The sequence below is a fragment of the Delphinus delphis genome, chromosome 4 (assembly GCF_949987515.2).
Source record: "Delphinus delphis chromosome 4, mDelDel1.2, whole genome shotgun sequence".
NCBI lineage: Eukaryota > Metazoa > Chordata > Mammalia > Artiodactyla > Delphinidae > Delphinus > Delphinus delphis.
In genome coordinates, this window is record NC_082686.1 from 58,598,337 (window position 1) to 58,621,280 (window position 22,944).

At 36.0% G+C, this 22,944-nt stretch overlaps 1 protein-coding gene across 1 annotated transcript in view; it reads right to left on the reverse strand.

The window, feature by feature from the left end:
* The window catches only part of SLC9C1 (solute carrier family 9 member C1), a 96,806-nt gene extending 74,246 nt beyond the window's left edge, over positions 1-22,560 (reverse strand). The window contains exons 1-6 of the mRNA XM_060010134.1: positions 22,416-22,560; positions 21,160-21,260; positions 18,278-18,406; positions 8,613-8,778; positions 5,690-5,818; positions 608-769 (exon numbers count right to left, since the gene is read on the reverse strand). Of these exons, the coding sequence (XP_059866117.1) occupies positions 608-769; positions 5,690-5,818; positions 8,613-8,778; positions 18,278-18,406; positions 21,160-21,260; positions 22,416-22,560 (832 nt within the window). The remainder of the gene's footprint in view (positions 1-607; positions 770-5,689; positions 5,819-8,612; positions 8,779-18,277; positions 18,407-21,159; positions 21,261-22,415) is intronic.
* Between the last annotated feature and the right edge of the window lie 384 nt (positions 22,561-22,944).

Genomic DNA, 22,944 nt, shown 5'->3' on the forward strand with positions numbered 1-22,944 from the left:
AATGTTTAGCCTTCCTTGATCTGTAACTTCTATTTTTATTTCCTTTTTGATTGAAGAGTTACCAAGAAAAGTTTTTTTAAATTTCAGGCAGTTAGAATGTTTATTTTTAAAGATCCTCCTTTTGAAGTTAGCATTTAATTGCATTGTGGTTGAGCAATGTTTGAAATTTTATTGTAATGTTCTTCTAGTCTAGTTTATTTCTGTTAATGTCTATATGTCTATGTAAAGGATAAGTATTCTGTTTTGGAAGATAAAACTCTTTATATATCTTGTGAGCCAAGCATTTGAGTTTTTATTTAAATCTTTTTATAGCCATAGTCATTTTTTTGTCCACTTGGTTATGAAATTATCTAGGAAAGGCATGTTAAAGTATCTCATTGTAATGATTTTGTCAAATTTCTCTTGTCATTTATAATTGTCTTTATATATCTTGGCACATTGTTTTCCATTGTATACATATTCATATTTTTAATCTCCTTTGATACATTGTTTTCAAAAATATTCCTTCTAGATCAGTTGAATGTTCTTTTTTGGCCTAAATATTTCCCATATCTTTATTTTCAATTTTTCTACATCATTTAATTTTAGGCATATCCCTCTTACTTACAAATATAAAAGATGAGGTATAGAATTGAAAGGCTGAGACTTATATGATTCACATCATCTCCAAAAACAGTAGACAACCACAATTGTACCAGTTTTGAAGTTAGAATTCCAAACAAGAGACTTTCTATACAATATGACCAAATTTTATCCATGATGCTATGAGCTGTAAGAAAGGGGAGTAAACAGGAAATAATTAATAGAACTTACTTGCTCTTAATTTTAAGTGATAATCTGGGTCAACTTTTCTTTTCGTCATTCTCTTTAAAAATAGCTCATAGTTTTTGGGGTAGATGTAGGGTATTTTCTTATTCCTAAATTGAAAGAGTTTCTTTTCAAATGTTAAAAGTCAGACACAAATTTGTAAAATTTGATCAGTTTAGTTTAAGAGCTTTTTTCAGTCCCCATTAGGGAATATATATTTATTCAGTGCCAAAATTGTAATACATTTTGGAAAAACAGTAATGAACGAGAAGTAGAAAGTCTCTAAACCCATGGAACTTATTTTCCAGGTCTAACATAATACACACAAAGAAATACGAAACAAGGAATGCCTCTGAGTCCCAGCTGAGTGAATTTCCTGTATTGTCTTGGCCTGCCAAACCGATCCAATTGGTTCCTTATTGTTGGGCATTTCATTGTTTCCAGTTTTTTCCCTGATAAGCAATGTTGCAGTGTGTATTTCTGTACATAATTATTTTGTAATTCTCTGATTACTTCCTTAGTCCCCAGAAGTGGAATTACTACACTAAAGGATAGTTGATCCTTTATCGATATTATTATATCTTGCCAAATTGCTTTCTACAGTCGTTATGATGCCCTCCCCAGGAAAACAGGAGACCTAAGCCCTTGATAGCCTTGATTGCCGGAATCAGGCATTTTCAGTGGGTGAGGAAGTCCTTCCCACCTTTACAGGGTGAGGAACAGAGGAGCAAAGTTTGAATTACAGATGAGAGTGGGTCTTGGGGTCAGGAAAGCCTGAAGGGTCAACTTCAACAGAATATGTGAAGAGCAAGAACAAAATCGAAACAAAGAATGGCCAACAGAAAACAGCAACAGCAACCACATCGAAAAACAAGGCTAAATTTGGGGAAGTAAATCCTAGAACTATGCTCTTAGATAGTAAAATGAAGGAGAAAGAATCCATTTATGAATCCTCAATCATGTCCACTGGTGGAGAGGGCACTGTTAAGAGTACTGAGGCTATTTAGATTCCTTCTCTACCTAGTCTCATTCCTATGGCTGAAAGGGAGCCACGGTTTCTAGATATGCCAAGCAGAAAGATTTAACATCCGTAGGGATAGTGTGAACTTGGGAGGAGAATTTCATGAATGACCCTCTAAGTCACATCCATTCTAGGTATGAAGTTGACCATGATGATAATTTTGGGAATCCAGCACCTCCTGTAAATGAAACATAGGCTGGAGGCCAACTCTGGTTTCAGAAAAATGCAGGGAACTGGAGTTAAAAGACCCAGTTTAAAAGTTGCTTTCCCCTTTAAGAAAGAAAAATAGCTCTTAATGAGTACAATATATGCTGAATGGATTTATTAGGTTAGGAAAAGCCTCAAAGCAAATCCATTACTTCTTATAATGTTCTTAAACTTCTAATATACAAATAGGAAAAGGTAAGAACCTCTGAGTGCAGTAACTTCTTGGTTTTCCCTATTATGAAATATGTGTTCACTTCAAAGATAGAGCACTACTGTTTAAATAATTACATGTTGTAAAATAATGATTACTATGAAAATTACTGTTTCACAGCTGTGTTAACTGATATAAATGAAATACCAGTAAAACTTATCAAGAACCTTTCTTAGGGGAAATTCTCCTATTAAAAATTCAGAGAAAGTCCTGATGTCGAAGAAAATAAGTTCACTTTTCTCTTCTTTCTACAGCAGACATTTGTAATAAAATGTTGTTACTATTATCATTTTAACAGTGATTACTTAAAAGTTTGTACTCCTCTGAAATCTAATCAAAAACAAAATTCTATTCCATTGATTATAGTCAAAATTTTGAGGCAAGCTCCACAAAAGCAAGGACTATTATGTTCATGGCTGAATCACCAGGGCCTAGAATAGGAGCTATCACATAGTACATATCAACAAGTAACTGTTGGATTAATGAATGAATTAACTTCTAAATCAGTACTTTTCTTTTTTTTTTTTTTTTTTTTGCTTCTCAGTGAATATCAAGAAAGTTCTTTTGATTAGATTGTAGATGTTGCCTCTGATAAAGTTCCCTGAAATTCTGTGATCAGTATTTACTATCTTAAATGGGACCTGGTAGAATACTAGATCAGGTATAGGGGCTGGGCTTGGATCCTTCTGACCAGCATGTATGACTACATTTTACATTTTTCAGTTTCCCCCAAGGGTGGCTCTTGAGTTTTTAAGATGCTTCTGAATATAAACATTTCTTTTTTGTTCATCTTATTCATCTTCAGGAAGCCCTTATCTGCAGCAAGTTTTATGGTAAAAACTCTCTAAGTGCTGTATGGTGTCACCTCGTTTTGTATTCTGGATTTTGGAAAAGGTTGTATGTAGGTAGTTGGTTTGGTTTTCTTATACACCACAGATGGCATATATGAAGAATTTAAAGAGAATGTACCTTCCTGTGCTAAACTGGGGTTCCAGTTGATGTTCCAAGCTGCCATGGCCTGGGTAAAATAATTGGATACAGAACAATGCTGAAAGCAAGTGCTTCTTATGCACAAGTAGGGTAATTAATTGTCCACCACTTGAACCAGCTCCCTAGAGGAAGACATGAGAGGGGTGATTCTTTTTGGAAAAGAATAGTCAGTAATCAAAACAGTATGGTATACCAGTACTGTACCATTTTGATTACTGTAGCTTTGTAGTATAGTCTGAGGTCAGGGAGCCTGATTCCTCCAGCTCTGTTTTTCTTTCTCAAGTTTGCTTTTGAGTCTTTTGTGTTTCCATACAAATTAAAAAATTTTTTGTTCTAGTTCTGTGAAAAATGCTATTGGTAATTTGATAGGAATTGCCTTGACTCCGTAGATTGCCTTTTGGTAGTATAGTCATTTTGACAATATTTATTCTTCCAATCCAAGAACATGTATATCTTTCCATCTGTTTGTGTCATCTTTGATTTCTTTCATCAGCGTCTTACAGTTTTCAGAGCACAGGTCTTTTGTCACCTTAGGTAGGTTTATTCCTAGGTATTTTATCTTTTTTGATGTGGTGGTAAATGGGATTGTTTCCTTAATTTCCCTTTTTGATCTTTCATTGTTAGTGTATAGAAATTCAACAGATTTCTGTGTATTAGCTTTGTATCCTGCAACTTTACCAAATTCATTGATGAGCTCTAGTAGTTTTATGGTAGTGTCTTTAGGATTTTCTGTGTATAGTATCATGTCATCTGTGAACAGTGACAGTTTTACTTCTTCTTCTCCAATTTGGATCCCTTTTAATTCTTTTTTTTTTTTTTTGTCCTCTGATTTCTGTGGCTAGGGCTTCCAAAACCATGATGAATAAAAATGGGGAGAGCAGACATCCTTGTCTTGTTCCTGATCACAGAGGAAATGCTTTCAGTTTTTCACTATTGAATGTGATGTTAGCTGTGTGTTTGTCATATATGGCCTTTATTATATTGAGGTAGGTTCCCTCTACACTCACTTTCTGGAAAGATTTTATCATAAATGGATGTTGAATTTTATCAAAAGCTTTTTCTACATCTATTGAGATGATCATATGGATTTTATTCTTCAATTTGTTAATGTGGTGTATCACATGGATTGGTTTGCAGATACTGAAAAATCCTTGCAACCCTGGAATAAATCCCACTTGATCATGGGGTATGATCCTTTTAATGTATTGCTGGATTTGGATTGCTAGTGTTTTGTGGAGGATTTTTGCATCTATGTTCATCAGTGATATTGAGTGATATTGGCCTGTAATTTTCTTTCTTTTTTTTTGTATCTTTGTCTGGTTTTGGTATGAGAGTGATGGTGACCTCATAGAATGAGTTTGGAAGTGTTCTTTCCTCTGCAATTTTTTGGAATAGTTTCAGAAGAATAGGTATTAATTCTTCTCTAAATGTTTGGTAGAATTCCCCTGTGAAGCCATCTGGTCCTGGTCCTTTGTTTGTTGGGAGTTTTTGAAATCACAGATTCAATTTCAGTGCTTGTAATTAGTCTGTTCATATTTTCTATTTCTTCCTGGTTTGGTCTTGGGAGATTGTACCTTTCTAAAAAATTGTCCATTTCTTCTAGGGGTCCATTTTAGTGGCATATAGTTGCCTATAGTAGTCTCCTATGGTCCTTTGTATTTCTGTGGTGTTGATTGTAACTTCTCCTTTTTAATTTCTAATTTTATTGAGACTACACTCTGAGCACCACTGAAAGCATGGGGAAGGGACATATAAGATGCTCATGGGAGTGCTGGTAACTGTATTTCTGGTCCTGAGTGATAATTACTCATCTGTATACTTTATGAATACTTTATAATCACTCATTATAGTGTGCATATATCATTTATTTCATACACACAAATGCACACATACACATATGATAAAGGAAATAAAATACTTATTGTTCAGGGCTATCTGAATGTGGTAAATGAGCTTCCAGGCATATTACAGTCTCTTTGCTTACAAGCACTGCGCTCAGGCCTTGTAGATGGCTGTATAACTCACATTTCCTCCCTGAGCTGACAGCTTTCTGTATTGCCTGCAGGGAGATAGTCCCAGGGTGAAGGGAAGGGAAGCCACCTCCTCTCGTCACTGGTGGATGCACTACTTGGCTTATCTTTTGAGTTCATCTTCAACGCATAAAAAACAACATCCCTCATTCTTGTTATCAAGCATTCTGATTCAGCCTAGGCCTGTGGAATGTTGCTTCTATATGCATCCTCGTGAAAAATCCCAACTCAGCCTCACAACAAAACTACAACAGATATTAAATAAGGGATGTGTGGTAGTGCTTTGTAAAGAGTAAATCATTATACTAATACAATTATGTTTGTATAAGCATAACTTATGGTAAGGTGTTACAAAATCCATGTAAACTTTCAGAAAATACAGGATTCTAATTTTAAGAAATTAAGAAAAAAATAAGTCCTTACCTAAGGAATAGTTTACTTTTTTTTGCAAGCCAAAGTTAATATCCATAATACTACTAAACACTATTAAAGACACTATAGAGGTCATCAGACTTTCTCCATTAATTAAATTGACGAGGCCTCTAGAAAGACCTGCAGAAGGAAAAATATTTTTTTAAGGTGGGAAAAACTTCATCAATGTTGAAGAATAAAATTTTATCAACAATTAGAAGGATATTCAGCTATGTATTTATATCACATACTTTTCCTACATACTTAAGTATACTTTAGTCATGTTTGTAAACTCCCTTCAAGGAAATTTCATTATGTATCAACTACAAGTTAAGTCTAGATCACCGTGATTAGTTACCAAATTAATTGTGGTTGATTATAGTTTATGTAAGTAAGATAATCAATTACAGCTCTCATTCCTTGTTTCAAAGCACAGATGAAATCATAAAATTTATTACTTTTAATTCTGAGACTTGGCTTATATAAATACATACATCATGCATTTAAGACAAGAAAAACTGATGGTGGAGGAATAAAGTATATTTATAAACTAAGGCTTTATACCATGGTACCCAATCAAAGTATTAAGGCAATTGTCCTGATAATCACACTATAATTAGACATTGTCTGACTTTCTCATACATCACTTTCGATGGTTTTAGAAATCAAGTTCCATTAATGGAGAGCACCCTGATATAATCTACTTCCATCCTCATCCTCCTCTATTTATGATGATATTCTAAGTTTAGATATCCATCAATTATCATTTTTCTTTGCTATTCAATGTGCCTGTAGGGGAAAACTATAACTTTGAGCACCTTTAATGGTTTTCAAAATGTCCATAGAAAGGAAATATTATTAAGGAAATGGTAAAAGCCCTCCCTGTGAACCAACCACTCTATAGTTGTGATCACAATCTAATACAGTAAGTATGCTGTTGGAAGAGAAGAAAAGCCAAGGCAGTCTGTTCCTGTGGAAGTTCAATTGCCTTGATGGTCCAATTCTTCACCTCTCCCTTCATCCAGGCCCTCTGCTGTAAGAAGTTGCAGTTTCTCTCACCAAAGAGTTCTGATTTTTAAATTTAAAAAAAATACTATTTTTTAATGAGACTTGATGAAAGCAGAGGCTTGAGGAAGATTTCTGCTTCCTCTCTCTTGGATCCCTGCCACCACCATGGCAGCATTCCCTGGCTACCCTTCTGGAGGAATGTGAGAAATACATGGAAGAAAGGTGAATCTTCCTAGTTGAGGCCATCCTAGATCACTTAGTCCCCAAATGACCCTCCAGCTGACTGGAGATTCATTAGTAAGCCTAGCCACAATCAGTGGAGCCCAGCCTATGCCATCAGGGAGAGTGGGAGGGAAGGAGACGCAAGAGGGAAGAGATATGGGAACATATGTGTATGTATAACTGATTCACTTTGTTATAAAGCAGAAACTAACACACCATTGTAAAGCAATTATACTCCAATAAAGATGTTTAAAAATATATATATATATATATAATTGTAATTTTAAGCCACTATGTTTTGGTGGTGGCTTTTTAGTCAAAAACAAAGACAAAGACAAACCCTAACTGACACTGTTGTATAACTATTCCATTTTAGAAAATGGGGCTATAACAAAATGTGAGTATTTAGAAATAAATAACAGACAAGGAACATAAGAGAAGTCAGTGGACCCTAAAAAGCTCAAAACAATGTGAATGTATTCATGTACTCCAGACATTGGCCTGGGCAGATTTTATTTTTGAGAATAAAGTAAAAAATATATAAAAGTCTTGCTTTGAAAACTCAGACAAAAATGTTGCCAAGAGAAAGATACTTTATTTAAAAAAATTTTTTTTAAGATGCAAATTGAGGAGAAAAATAAAATTCCAAAAGTAACGACAAGATGGCCAAAGTTTATGAGAACAACCTTGTAACTCAACCCAAAGAAATTATTTAAATTCAACAATGGTAAGCCAGGAAGTCAGTGGAATAAGTAACTAGATTCCAATTAAGAGGAGTATGGAATTCTCTCAGGTAGCATAGAACTCTTCCAAATCTTTTGAGTAGGAAAGGGCCTGACATTGACAGAGTCTCATAGAAGCAGGGTTGAGGGACAGACAAATCTCCTTGTCTTAAAGATATGGCTTTTCTTTATTCACATAGGTACAATTGAGGTTTCTGCACTACTCTGTTTCTACTTGCCTCAGAGAGCTCTTTCCTTTTCAAGTGGCCATAAAAAGTATGTGTGTGTGTATGTGCATGTATGTGCCATATTAAAATTATACTTTAATTCTACTTTAAAGCAAATGTTTTTGTTCTCATTACTAAAAAATAGCTGAGGGAATACAAATTAGGTAATTTTTTTTTTGAATGAGGCTCTTGGATTTTTTTCTGGATTACATTGACTTGATATTTTATACTTCTAAATATAGATTTCTTTCTCCTAAAATAGTACACACTGTATCATTAATGATTTTATTGTTTTTGACTTTTTAGGCTTTTGGTCTTAATGGTGACAAACACTCCAACGACTTTTTCTTTCTTTTTTTTTTTTTTTTTTTACCAATAGCATTATCTTAATGACAGTGTTTTCAACAGAAAAGGGGTTTTGGGCAATAGAAATGTCACCGCAATGTACATGCAATATTGTGATTCTCCCAGAACTACTCTGTTGGCTCAGGATAGAAGCATGTATAAAGTCAAGGATTACAAATAATCCCCTGCCCTATTCCACAACTGAATGTAAGACTTAAAATACTAAGTAAGCCCATCACTGGCATTTCCTTCTTTTCTAAGCATCACCACCTGAATCTCTATGCTCAATCCCCAATGTCCCAGCACCCCACTTCACATAGTGAAAAGCTATAGTGAACAAAAGATCTTAAAACTAGACAGTTTAAGCATGGAATATATTTTAAATATAGGAAAAGAGAAAAATATACTTACCCAGGTCTTTTATAGAAGATGAAGTCAGCATAGGATCTGAACTCACAAGGATAGCTGAAAATAATAACCATGTGGTGGTTTTCAAAACTAATTTATTCACAGATGCCAAATACCAAAGAATTAAGGTATAATTAATCAAAAAGCCAGGAATTGTAATTAAAAGTATCTGCAAAGAAATTTTACAGATAGAAAAATCAGATGGCATTTGTATTCCATTTTTAAATGCAGATAATCAGGATACTGGAGATGTAGAATCACATGCAATCCATTAAAGGGAAATTTTAAATTATCTTATTTAACAACTATGTGATTGCAACTCTGGAAATAAGGAACAAATATTGCAATGAGATTCTTAGGACCTAAGAAATACCAGTTACAGGAAATACCACATTATAGTTAAAAAGGAACTTTTATACAATCTACTACATATAAAATAGATAAACAACAAGGTCCTACTCTAAAGCACAGGGAACTATATTCAATATCCTGTAATAAACCATAATGGAAAAAAAATGAACTTTTAATTTTCTTGATAAGGCCACTGAATATAGATGTATATGTGTGAAGGTATATACATACATACCATATATATATATATATAAACACATTTAACAATGCATAAAAACTGAGACATAGCCTATTAACATAGAAAAAAGAACACAAATTTAGAAAGAAGTTACAAAAGAGGGGAAAAAAGAGAAAACAAAATAATAGAAGGAATGTATAGAAAGGGCAGAGGACCAGAAAAAAGATGGGAAGGGGCATTCTGTTATTCTACAACTGGATCCTGGCCTTCTGCCTTCCCACCATTGTCTTCTACTTTCTCCTATTCTACCTGTGGTGGTTATCTAGCAAGATTTTATTACCAAATGCACTTGGGAAAATGTGGTGATTGTGCCTTAAAGTACCTATGAGAATTCACAACTACACCCTCATGTTCACTGTAGCATTATTTACAATAGCCAAAACATGGAAGCAAGCTAAATGTCCATCTATGGATGAATGGATAAGGAAAATGTGGTATCTATATAGAATATTATTCAGCCATAAGAAAAAGAAAGAAATCTTGCCATTTGCCACAATGTGGGTGGATCTTGAGGGCATATACTAAGTGAAATAAGTCATACAGAGAAAGACAAATATCATATGATCTCACTTACTTATATGTGGAATCTAAAAAAACAAAAAACTAAATTCATAGATACGGAGAACAGAGGCAGGCAGTGGGGTGGGGTGGGGGGTTGGAGGTGTGAAATGGGTAAAAGGGGTCAAAAGATACCAATTTCCAGTTATAAAACAAATAAAGCATAGGGATGCAATATACAGTATGGTGACTATAGTTAACAACAATAGTGTATTTCATATTCGAAATTTGCTAAGAAGGTAGGTCTTAAAAGTTCTTATCACAAGAAAAATGATTTGTAACTATGTGTGGTGATGGATGTTAACTAGACTTATTTTGGTGAGCATTCTGAAATATATACAAATATCAAATCATTATGTTGCACACCTGAAACTAAATAATGTTATATGTCAATTATATTTCAATTTAAAAATAAAATGAAATAAAAATGGATAACTAAGAATTTCATAATGATGTTGAAAAATGCTCTTACTGCCAATATAAAATTAAAAACAGCAATATCATACATCCTTAATTATATCCTTAGAATTTCAATGAGTAAAATTAAAGACATGCATCATTTTGGAACTTTCCATAGAGATTACTAATATATCCTCCAAAAAGTTTTACCAACAAACACAGCCACCAGCAGTGTACTAATCATTCCCATTTAAAACAATTCTCCAGAGAAGTAAAATCAAATAAAATCCCCAGGTTCCTGTCTCAACTTTTGCTACATCAAGAAAAATGAAAAAGCACAAGTTCTTACCCCCTTATTTATTACACATTTATTCACTACCTACTATGCAATGAGGCATTGCAATAGGCACTGGAGAAAGACATACCTAATGCAGTTAATGAAAAAGAGAATTCAGAAGAGCTAAAATATTAAAAGCTATCTTCCTTCTGATTATTTTAGTCTTTTGTCTGTACAGGGACATTCTTGCGGAGAGTTAGGGTCCAGTTGGGAAATAACTGGACTCTGACTCAGGAGGCCTGGGTGCTAGTCCTGAGTGATTTTGGTTGTCACTTAATCAGACATTTCTAACCCAATCTTAAAATTGACAGAACAATGACAGAGTGCTTATACGGCATTACTGAGGCCTGACACTATTGAGAGGGAGTCTTTGGTAGATAAAGCTTGATAACAGCATCAGAATGGTGAAAGAAAATCAAGGTCCCCTAGGTAGTTTACCTCTAGGGTGGCTGAATTCTCAATTTAAGGTTATGGTGGTCAAGGGAGTTGTATTACTAACTCCTGTTCAAAGGAACAAATTAAAATGAGGCTTTGAGACAAGAGGATTGAGGGTCAGGATATCCAAATCTTTGTTCTTCCACCAAATAGCTGTTGATACCTCAATAAATCACATGGTATATTGTTTGCAAAAATGGCTGCAGTAATTCTGCTCCCTGAATCCACACCATTGGGTAGCTATCTTCCATACTGACTGAACAGGAGCAAACATGATGTAACTAGAGACTTAAAAAGTGGGGAGAGGGAAGTGTGGAGGGGCAATATAGGGGTAGAAGATTAAAAGATACAAACTATTATGCATAAAATAAGCTACAATGATATATCGTACAACACAGGGAATATAGCCAATATTTTATAATAACTATAAATGGAGTATAACTTTAAAAAGTTGGGAATCACCATATTGTACACCAATAACTTAGAAAATGTTATACACCAACTATACTTCAATAAAAATTTTCTCTTAAAAAGCACTAGTAAATTCAAGTTTGCCCTCTCCCACTGATGTTTGAGACTCTGAAATCACCATGTGAAGAAGCCTGGAATAATTGCCTGGATAATGAGATACATGTACAGTGACACTCATTGCCTATAGCCAATATTAACAGTACCAACCAAAAGACATATGAGCAGAGCCATCTAGCTCATCCTACCTCAGCTGACGCCCCAGTTGAACAGAGACTCAGGAGATGGCTTGACAGGGAACACTAGAACCAGCTCAAACTAGTATTATATCTCTATTCTTTTCAATTTCATTTTTTTGTAATTTGTCTGAATTTCATTTGCCTGGACTCTGTTTCAAGTGTAAGTTATTTTAATAGTTTTGATTCTAATGTATTTTAGGTAACAGCTTTATACTTGCAAAACTGTATTGATTACTTTGAAAGAAATGCACATCCTGCTTATAATCTAGAGTATTTTTTCTCAAGGTCTTTCCTGGAGGGGTTCAAATATCACATGATTAGAAAATAATCATAATAGCTTGTGAATTAGGATTATTGCTGTTTCTGTGAGTAGTCTTCTCTGTGCTGTTCTTTTATGTGTGTGTGTGGGAAATTTTAGAAGGTGGGTATTTGAAACACAACTTTTATCAGTAATTTCCTTTTACTGGACCTAGTATATTTAATAATAGCTTTCTTATAGTATCAGAGTTAAAATCATAAGTGGCGTTAAGTTTTGCCGGTCAGATTTTTTTGTTACTTTTTTCCTCCATAATTTCTTTCTTGAGTCTTCAACATGCTAGACAATTGAAAAGATATAGTTTATTCACTAAAATGTAGAGCTGAATTTACTTTTCCCACACTTTATACTTTTTCCTTGTTTACTTTGTTTTACAATTTGGAGCAAAGTTTTAAAATTTTTAAATATAGAGGGCAGTGGCAAAGACGGGGGGGCACGGTGCATAGAAAGACCTCGAGCTTACCTTCTCCCACTGGCACATCAAAATTACAACTATTTACAGAGTAGCTTTTGTTGAGAAAGACCAGAAGACTAGCAGAAATGATCTTCTACAACTAACTATATAAAGAACAAACCATGACAACCCAAGTGCCCATCAACAGATAAATGGATAAAGAAGATGTGGTATATGTATTCCATAGACTATTACTCAGCCATAAAAAGAATGGAAGGCACCTATGCTCACCACTATACAACCAATGCAAAAAAGAATGAAATTCTGCCATTTGCAGCAATGTGGATGGACTTAGAAAATATTATGCTTAGTGAAATAAGCCACACAAAGACCAATACTGTCTGATATCATTTATATGGGGAATCTAAAAAAATTAATACAAATGAATGTATATGCAAAACAGAAACAGACTCATAGACATAGAAAACAAATTAGTGGTTACCAAAGGGAGAAGGGACAAATTAAGTGTATGGGATTAACAGACACAAACTAGCATGTATAAAATAGTATAGTACAGGGAATTATAGTCATTATCTTATAATAACTTATAATGGAGTATGTTCTCCAAAAATACTGAATCACACTACATTGTAAACCTGAAACTAATATAATATTTTAAATATTTTAAATCAGCTATACTTCAAAAAAAAAAAAAAAACACAAAAAAGCAAACCATGAGATGTGTAGAAGGGCCAGAGACACGGTATAGTCAAAATCCATACCCACAGTGAGTGAGCCACAATTAGGAGGATAATTACAATTGCAGAGACTCTCCCTAAGGAGCAAGGGGTCCAGGCCCTGCATCAGCCTCCCCAGCCTGGGGGTACTGCACCATGAAGATGATTCCTCTAGAACATTTGGCTTTGAAGGCCAGCAGGGCTTTCTTTTGGGAGAGCCAGATGGCTGTGGGAAATAGATACTCCCCTCTTACAGGGCACACCCAAAATCTCAGATGCTCTGGGACCCAGGGCAGAGGGAGTGATTTGAAAGGAGTCTGGGTCAGACCCACCTGCTGATCTCGGAGCGCCTCTCAGAAAGGAAGGATGCAACCGGAGCTCACCTTGGGAAAGTACTGGGACGCCTCAGGCCAAGCAGCTACCTGGGTGAGAATATAGCCCCACCCACCAGCAGGCCAATTGTCTTAACATTCTCTGAGTGTACAACTATCCTGGGACACAGCCCTGTCCATCAAAAGGCCTAGGATCCAACCCCACACACCAATGCACTGGCACTAGTCCTGGGATCCCCTGCATATCCACAGCCATCTGTAAGGACCTGGCTCTGCCCACCATCAAGCTGGCACTAGCCCCTGGACAAGCCACACCCACCGACGGGCTGGCACTAGCCCCAGGACAACCCAGGCCCCAGCTCTGCCCACCAGCAGGCCAACACACCAATTCCAGGACCCTCAGGGCCCTGCAGCCAGAGAACCTAGGCCACAGCTCCACTCACCAGTGGGCTGGCACTAGCCCCAGGACTCATCCTCATCCACCAGTGGGTGGACATGAGCCCAGGGGCCACCAGAGCACCAAAGCCATCCAGATCAGCAGGACAGCACTTGCTCCAGGACCCCCTAGACCATGGCCCTGCCCATCAGTAGGCCAACACCAGTTCTGGGACCCAACCACCAAGCCCGTCAGCAAGCTGACACCAGCTCTGAGATATCTTTGACCCCTCAGCTCCCCACCCCTGGGTTCAGCCCTACTCACCAACAGGCCAACATGAACTCTGGGGTACTCCAGACTCTGTAATCAGCTGTGTCAGGAACTGGGCCCACCCACCAGCAGCAGACACTAGACCCAGGATACCAGGTCCCAAAACCACCCACTCCAGAACCCAGCTCTGCCCACCAGTGGGCCAACCCTAGCCCCAGGACCACCCAGGGCTCTGCAGGCAGCTGCCTGGCCCTGCCCACCAGCAGCTGACAGCACCCACACAAGGCAGAACCTGGCAACCAACTGGACTGGGTGTCAGCCACATCTACCAGAATGCACACAGTGGTCATCCTCCTTCAACAGAAGGACCCACAAAGCCCACATAGGAAGAACTCCTAGAGGATACAACTCTGGTGATGAGAGGAGAGTATGTTGCTGGGTCACAGAGGACTTCTAAAAAAGACCACTTCTCCAAGGTTGGACAATGTAACTAACTTACCAGATACATATAAATAAAACAGCAAATTAGGCAGAATGAAGCAGCAGAGGAATATGTTCCAAATGAAGGAAGAAGATAAAACCCAGAAGAACTAAGTGAAGTGGAGATAAGCAACCTACCTGATAAAGAGTTCAAGGTAATGATCATAAAGTTAAAGCAAGAATATTAAAAGCAGCAAGGGAGGGGCTTCCCTGGTGGCGCAGTGGTTGAGAGTCCGCCTGCCGATGCAGGGGACACGGGTTCATGTCCCGGTCCGGGAAGATCCCACATGCCGCGGAGCGGCTAGGCCCGTGAGCCATGGCCACTAAGCCTGCGCGTCCAGAGCCTGTGCTCCGCAACGGGAAAGGCCACAACAGTGAGAGGCCTGCGTACAAGGAAATTCCCAAAAGACGGTCAGCAGACTTTTCAGCAGAAACTCTGCAGGCCAGAAAGGAGTGGCATGATATATTTAAAGTGATAAGAGAGAAAAACCTAGAAACAAGACTACTCTACCCAGCAAGGCTTTAATTAAAGTTTGATGGAGAGATGAAAAGTTTTATAGAAAAGCAAAAGCAAAAAAGTCCAGCACCACCAAACCAGCTTTACAAGAAATGTTAAATGTACTTCTCTAAGTGAAAAGGAAAAGGCTACAACTAGAAATATGAAAATTATGAAAGGAAAAATCTCATTGGTAAAGGCAAATATACAGTAAAGGTAGTAGATCAACCACTTAAAAGCTGGTAGGAAGGTAGAAAGACCAAAGTAGTAAAATCATCTATATCAACAATAAGCAGTAAAGGGGTACATAAAGCAAAAATATGTAAAATATGATGTCAAAAACAGTAAATGTGAGGGGGGGAATAAAAATGCAGGGTTGTTGAAATGCATCTGAGCTTAAGAGATCAGCAACATGCATCAATGGAACAGAATGGAAAGCCCAGAAATGAACCCACACTTATATAGGCAATTAATCTACGACAAAGGAGGGAGAAATATACGGTTTGGGAAAGGCAGCCTCTTCAAAAAATGGTGTTGAGAAAACTGAATAGCTACATGCAAAATAATTAAACTGTACTACTCTCTCACATCCTGCACAAAAATAAATTCAAAATGGATTAAAGACTTAAATGTAAGACCTGAAAAACTTCTAGAAGAAAACATAGGTAGTAAGATCTTTGTTATCAGTCTTAGTAACGTTTTTTTTGGCTATGTCTCTTTGGGCAAGGGAAACAAAAGCAAAAATAAATAAATGGGACTACATGAAACTAGAAAGCTTTTGCATAGTGAAGGAAAGAAACTCTCAACAAAACAAAAAGATCACCTACTGAATGGGAGAAGATACTTGCAAACAATATATTGAATAAGGGGTTAAGATCCAAAATGTACAAAGAGGTCATAATACTTAACATCAAAAACAAACAAACAAACCTATTAAGTAATGGGCAGAGGATCTGAATAGACATTTTTCCAAAGAAAACAGAAAAATGGCCAATAGGCATATGAAAATGTGCTCAACATCACTAATCATCAGGGAAATGCAAATCCCTGATTTCGACAATGAGATATCGCCTCACGTCTGTCAGAATGGCTATTATCAAAAAGACAACAAATAAGTTTTAGAGAGGATGTAGAGAAAAGGGAAACCTCATGCACCATTCATGGGAATGTAAATTGGTGCAGCCACTATGGAAAACGGTATGGAGATTCCTCAAAAAATTAAAAATAGAACTACCTATCATCTGGCAATTCCACTTTTGGGTATTTACACAAAGCAAATGAAAATGCTCATTCAAAAATATATGTGCACTCTATGTTCATTGCAGCATTATTTACAATAGCCAAGGTATGGAAGCAACCTAAATGTTCATCGATAGATGGATAAAGAAGATGCGGTTTATATATGTGTGTGTGTGTATATATATATATATATATATATATATACACACACAAACAACACACAGACACACAATGGAATATTACTCAACCACAAAAGAATGGAATCTTGCCATCTGTGGCAAGAACTAACTGAACAAATGTAACAAAACAGAAACAGATTTATATAGATATAGAGAACAAACAGGTAGCCACCTGGAGAGGGGTTGGGAGAAGGAAAGAAATAGGTGAGGGAGATTAAGACGTACAAACTTCCAGTTGCAAAATAAATGATTCACAGGTATGAAATGTACAGTGTGGGTAATATAGGCAATAACTAGTTAACATCTTTGTATGGTGGCATATTGTAACTAGACATTGTGATGATCATTTTGAAAAGTATATAAATATCAAACTACTGTGTTGTGTAACAGGAACTAACACAGTGGTATAGGTCAATTATACTTCAAAAATAAACAAACAAGCAGCCAAACTCATAGAAAAGGAGATCAGATTTGTGGTTACCAGAGGCAGGGTGGGAGGGGGTGTGAGAGGGAGAATTGGATGAAGGCAGTCCAGAGGTACAAAACTTTCAATTATAAAATAAATAAGTAGTAGGGATGTGATGTACAACAATATGATGAATATAATGAACACTGCTGTATGTTACACACAAAAGTTGTCAAGAGAGTAAATCCTAAGTGTTCTCATTACAGAGAAAAATATTTTTTTCTATTTCTTTAATTTTGTATCTGTGAGATGATGGATGTTCACTAAATTTATTATGATAATCATTTCATGATGTATACAAGTCAAATCATGATGTACCCCATAAACTTATATGGTGCTCTACATTGATTATATCTCAATAAAACTGGAAGAAGAAAAATGATTTTGTAAAAATTGAATGTCCATATGAAAAAAAATGAAACAGAACACCCAACTCACATCATATAAAACAATTAACTCAAATTGGATCTTAGACCTAAATGTGAAATCTAAAACTATTAAACTTCTAGAAGAAAACATAGCAAAAGATCTTAGTGACCTTAGAATAGGCAAATAATTTTTAATAGGACATAAAAACACAAATTCTAAAAGAAAAATTGATGAATTGAGCTTCATCAAAAGTAAAAATTTTTGGAAAAAAGAAAACTACAGTGGTATCAAAGTGGAGACTTATTTTTGATTGTGAATCTAAGTCATACATGGAAGACAATGACACTGTTATGTAAATCTTGAAGAACCTGCTAAAAACAATATGTAATGGATTTTTTAATCAATTTAATTGAATATAATTTATCTTGCTTAGGAATGACTTTTGAAAATAATGCCTGTAATAGTCACTATGTAAATTTTTTCACCTGGCATCTATTTGAGACTTTAATAATAAGGCTATAGAAATGATTTCCTACTTTTCTCTTTGAATTAATATTCAAAAGAAATATACTATATAGAAATGACAAGTAATGAGAAAGTTAGTCTTTGCACTTGTACCCCATGACCTTGCAAATGACTATCTGTACCAAAAATTACATAATATTTGGACAGAATTTCTAAAGTAAATCAAATGAAATTGAATCATTAAAAAAGAGAAAGTTGGATCAGTACTTACCTCTCTGAGGCATTGATGAGGGATTGACTTCAAAGAAGTCTGAGGGAATTTTCTAGGATAATGGAAATTTCTATATCTTGATAGGTTGATATTTGTCAAAACTCATCAAACTGTACTCTCAAAATGTATGCATACTATTGCATATAAATTATACCTAAATATAGTTGATTTTTAAAACTGTAAAAAAATCTGAACACAGATAACATGTAGTAGTTCATGAGTGAATAATATTATTGAAAATAACACTTCTTACCTGCCAGAATAACTTGTGGAGCAGGTAAACATCCATGTCAAATGCAACATTAAAGAGAATTATTGGTGTAAATATATCAAAAAATAAATGTGGATCCATCCACTGTACGGCATCTGCATAGTTTTGGACCTAATAATATAAAAATGTTATTTTCTCATTTATCTGTTGGTCTATTAGCATGGACTACATGCCAGGCACTCCTATGCCTAGCACAAGATAGAAAGATTAATCACAACATAGTAAGTGCTGAAGTCTTAACTCTTGGATTTTCATAATTTTGCATCAGATCATTACCAACTACAGCAAAAGGTTAATGAACATCTCTATGCTTCTTTTTCTTTTTTTTTTTTAAGAATAGATATAGGAAACAGTTTGACAAAAGTACTAAAGGGTATGTAGCAGATTTTCAGGCATACAAGAGAAAGAAAGAGATTTCAGGTAGACGGATCATCATGCACAAAATCCACAAAGGAGTAAACAATCGTATCAATTTCCAGAAACTATGTAATTAGCCATGGATTATACAGAAGATGTGTATGGAAGAATAGCAGGGATAGAGACTGGGAAGGTAATGCAGATTATGAAATAACCAATTAATGGTGTTTATCATAAAATATTTAGTTGATAGTTTTAAATCCTATATGGGCATCTGTAACCAAGCAGGACCCTATGGGGCCTTCCCCAGAGAGATGTCTCCCTTATATCCTCTGCTTTAGGTCCTCTCTGAAGTACCTAGATAATAGTATCTCATGCACATTTCCTGAGTTGTTTTACAGATGCAAACCCCCCCCCCCCCCCGCCAGCCGCACCAAATGAAAGAAATTAACACATCCCTTCAGGAGTCTGGCTGGAACCAGGAAATATTTGCAACAATTTTTGATCTTTCTACTTTACCTCACCATCAACCAGTCAGAGAATTGTGCATGAGCTCATCATATACCCTGGGACTCCCTTCCTTTGCCTTGCTTTTAAAAATGCTTTGCTGAAACCCATCGGGGAGTTCAGGCTTTTTGAGCACTAGCTGTCCCATATTCCTTGTACGGCACCTTACAATAAACGCTGCACTTTCCTTCACCACAACCCACTGTCAGTAGATTGGCTTTACTGCCCGTGGGCAAGCAGACCCAGTTTGGTTCGTTAATACATCCATTCAACATTCACTCATTAAGGAAACACTGAGTACCTACTGTGTTAGGCTCTCTCCTTGCATTTGGGAAATGATTCTTCATGGGTCTCTTGTGTTTCTCTGTATGCTATGGATGGGGGCACTGACTGCTTTTCTTCCAGGAATATTTTCTTTCAAGAATATTTGTATGGCTAACAGCTTTGGAAGATAAAGCAAGTGTCTCCCTCCAGAGAAAAAGGCAGGTTTACTATACTGTCCAGTGTTATAAAGATATTATCTCTCTCTGGAGCAAGAGGGCAGATGAGCTCACTGCCCATCATAAAATATTCAAGTTCTCTAAGCTCAGATTTCTTCTCCTATAATGCAACCCATTGTGTATGCAGGTTTCACCTTGCCCTCTTTACTTCTCCCTGTGGGGCTCATGGAACAGGGGCAAGAAAATGCGGAGACTCTGGCTTCTGTTATTGCTATGAGTAATAAATTCCTTTGTTTCTAGCCCAGGAGTCCTGTGTCTTTTGCCAGGACGATGAAACTGTGGCAAGCAAAATTATTAGATTGAAAGTTGAGTAAAATCTTAGACCGTTCACAGTTCTCAACATATGGTCTCTTCCTTTAAAGAGTTGTTGACAAATAGTAAAGTTTATAGAAGTACTTAAAATTGCACTTATGTCAAAAATCAGATGATTATAAAACCTGTTCATGACAAATGAAGGAGTAATCTGCTTCTGGTTCTGGCATGGATACATGGTTTCCATTATGGTTTTTAACATCACTGGTTAAATTTGTTTGGGAAAGTCAATCATTTTCACACATGTTCGTGTTTATATACTGATTAACTAGGGCAAGTGTTGGCAAACTATGGGCCCTGGGAACAAATCTGGCTCAATGCCTGTTTTCATAAGTAAAGTATTATTGGAATACAGCCATACCAATTTACTTATGTATCGTCTATGGCTGCTTTTAAACTACAATGGCAGAGTTGAGTAGTTGTGACAGAGATCATATGGCCTTCATAGTCTAAAATATGTACTATATGGCCTTTTACAGAAAACACTTTGCCGCCAACCCCTGGGCTAGAGGACTATTTAATGTGTCAATAATGCATTCTATATTCCTTGTAGTAAGCATATTGTCTCTCCTTTACCTGACTCCGGCTGTTCCCAACTATTTAGTAATACTGTATATGCCTTGACTATATAATTTGTCTTGTTCCTCACTTCCAGCTCCATGTAAGAGGTTCAGTGTATGTTTCTTGAAATATTCTAAGGCAGGTGCACTTAGAGAGTAGCCTCTATTCTAATGGGAACACTATGAAACATTCCCAAGGCAATAGATTTGTTCAGTGTCAGAATTCTCTTGCCACTAGAGTCCTGTATCAGTAGCTCAAAGTGTCTCTGGGCTTCTATCTTGTTTACCAATTTCTTGTCTAAGGTTTTGAATTATGATTAAATACTCAGCTACTCACATTCTTAGCAGCTGTACATGTACTCATTCTGAATTGCCTACCTAGTTTCAGACCTAGGCTCTGTTTTGACTATGTTACCTGGATTTCAGCTCTTTCATGCCTGGTTCCTTCTTCTACACAGCTGATATGACGTTATCCACATCATAAGCCTCTATCAACTGGCACAGCAGTGAAGAAATATGTTTACAAATTTTCTTAAGCCATCTTTGTATTTATATGAATCTTAGATATAGTCAGATATATAAAATATTTACTATATTTACTATATTTACTCATATTTACTATACACACCTGGTCAGATGTAAAACTGAACATTTCAAAACTGCATCCAAATAAAAATAATATCACAGGGAGAGGAATTGGAAAGTCTTTCAAGTGTAGGTTCAAAAATGCTGCAAAAAAATATGTCTATTGAAAGGCAGTGAAATACCACATTTATAGAACTTTAATTGGACATGACTTCTTAATACTGAGGACAATGAAATACTGCACCACTCCTTACTTGCTATATTCCTGTAACTGAAACCCTCCCTCACACTTAAGCATATAGAATCAGTATAATTGGTCATCCACTAAATTCATGCTTTACTTCTTTTACAAAGTCTATCATTTTCTTAGAATCTTTATTAAATATTGCTAGTAATCGTTCGTTCTTGTGTTCCTACTAAAATATTTGCAGCAGTTTATGTACATGCTATAAATCAGATATTCATTTCTTTAGCAATCCTGCAATGAGGGATTAATAAATTACTAACCTTAAATGAAATATCCTGGCTGATTCCCAAGATAGCAATGAGGAATTAGTATAATAATTTAATAATGAGAAAAACTAGCTACCTATTACTAATTACCTACTACCCATTAGAAAGCCTATAAAATGAATATTTAACTTTGTTTATAATTTTTTTCAAGGTGCAATAAGTAGTATCACAGCATTTCCTTCAGTTTAATGTTTCTAATTCTTTGTAATACAATTCCTAATCAGGTCAAAAGCACATGCAAAAAATGTGCTTTCTTTTGATTTCTACAGTGTTCTTTTCTTCTCATAAAAGCTGGGCATAATTTACCATTTGGACAAAACCTAAGGGAACACCTACCAAGGGGTTAAAAAGTAACTGAATCATTCAGAAGACCTATCACTTTGAAAATTCTTTTTCCAAGTGAAGAAATCTGTGGGACACCTAATTTTAAAATATGAATGAAACTCTAGTTTATGATGATGCAGGTAACAATAAAATCCCTAACCTTTGATTTTCTGCTTATTTGGTTCAATTCTCCACATCACTTAAATCTAACCACGACCTAGCAAGTAAGAAGGTATGAATACTCTGAACTCAATAGAGGTGAAGAATGTGGATCAGATCTACATGGTCTCTCCTCAGGGGCAGATTACCGTTGGATTCATTTGATTGAAAATCTTGGTATAGAGGTATGAATTTAGAAAAAAAAATCTAATTTCCTATTATTGCTACTTTTCTTAATTCTCTATGATGACATTTACAAAATACAAGCACAAAACACACTTAAATAAAAAGAATTACACCTACCTCCAATTGTACAGATCAAAGACAATATTAGAATGATATCAGGGAGGTCCTGAGAAGTTTTCGTGAATGTTGTCATAAAAATATCCAGCCATATGTTGGTAAATCCTTTGTTAAGAAAAGTGAAATTAGAAACAGGGCCACTCATCCTGTGGTTTCTCATAGGCCGTCTGAATCCAACTCTTAGGACTCTCTGCAAAACACACCTAGGACCAAAAGAACATAAGATTTTCCCTTCTTGGTGGCCTTCTACAGCTTTTCTTAAAAAATAAATAAAAAGCCTATATTTCTCTTTAGTTATTTCTAGTGATTTCTTAAGGTGTGCCCAAATTAGGGATGCCTCCCTCTTCTATGATGTTTTCAATTTAGATGGTAGAAGAATTACAACCCCAAGTGATAGAGACGAGCCAGTGTCATCCTGTGTTCTTATGATGCCAAGCACTACTCAGCTATTTTCGTCCTGTATCTATCCAGCTGAAAAGAGGATTTTTCATCTAACCAGTCACCAGGACCACAAGCTGGTGCAGGTTAC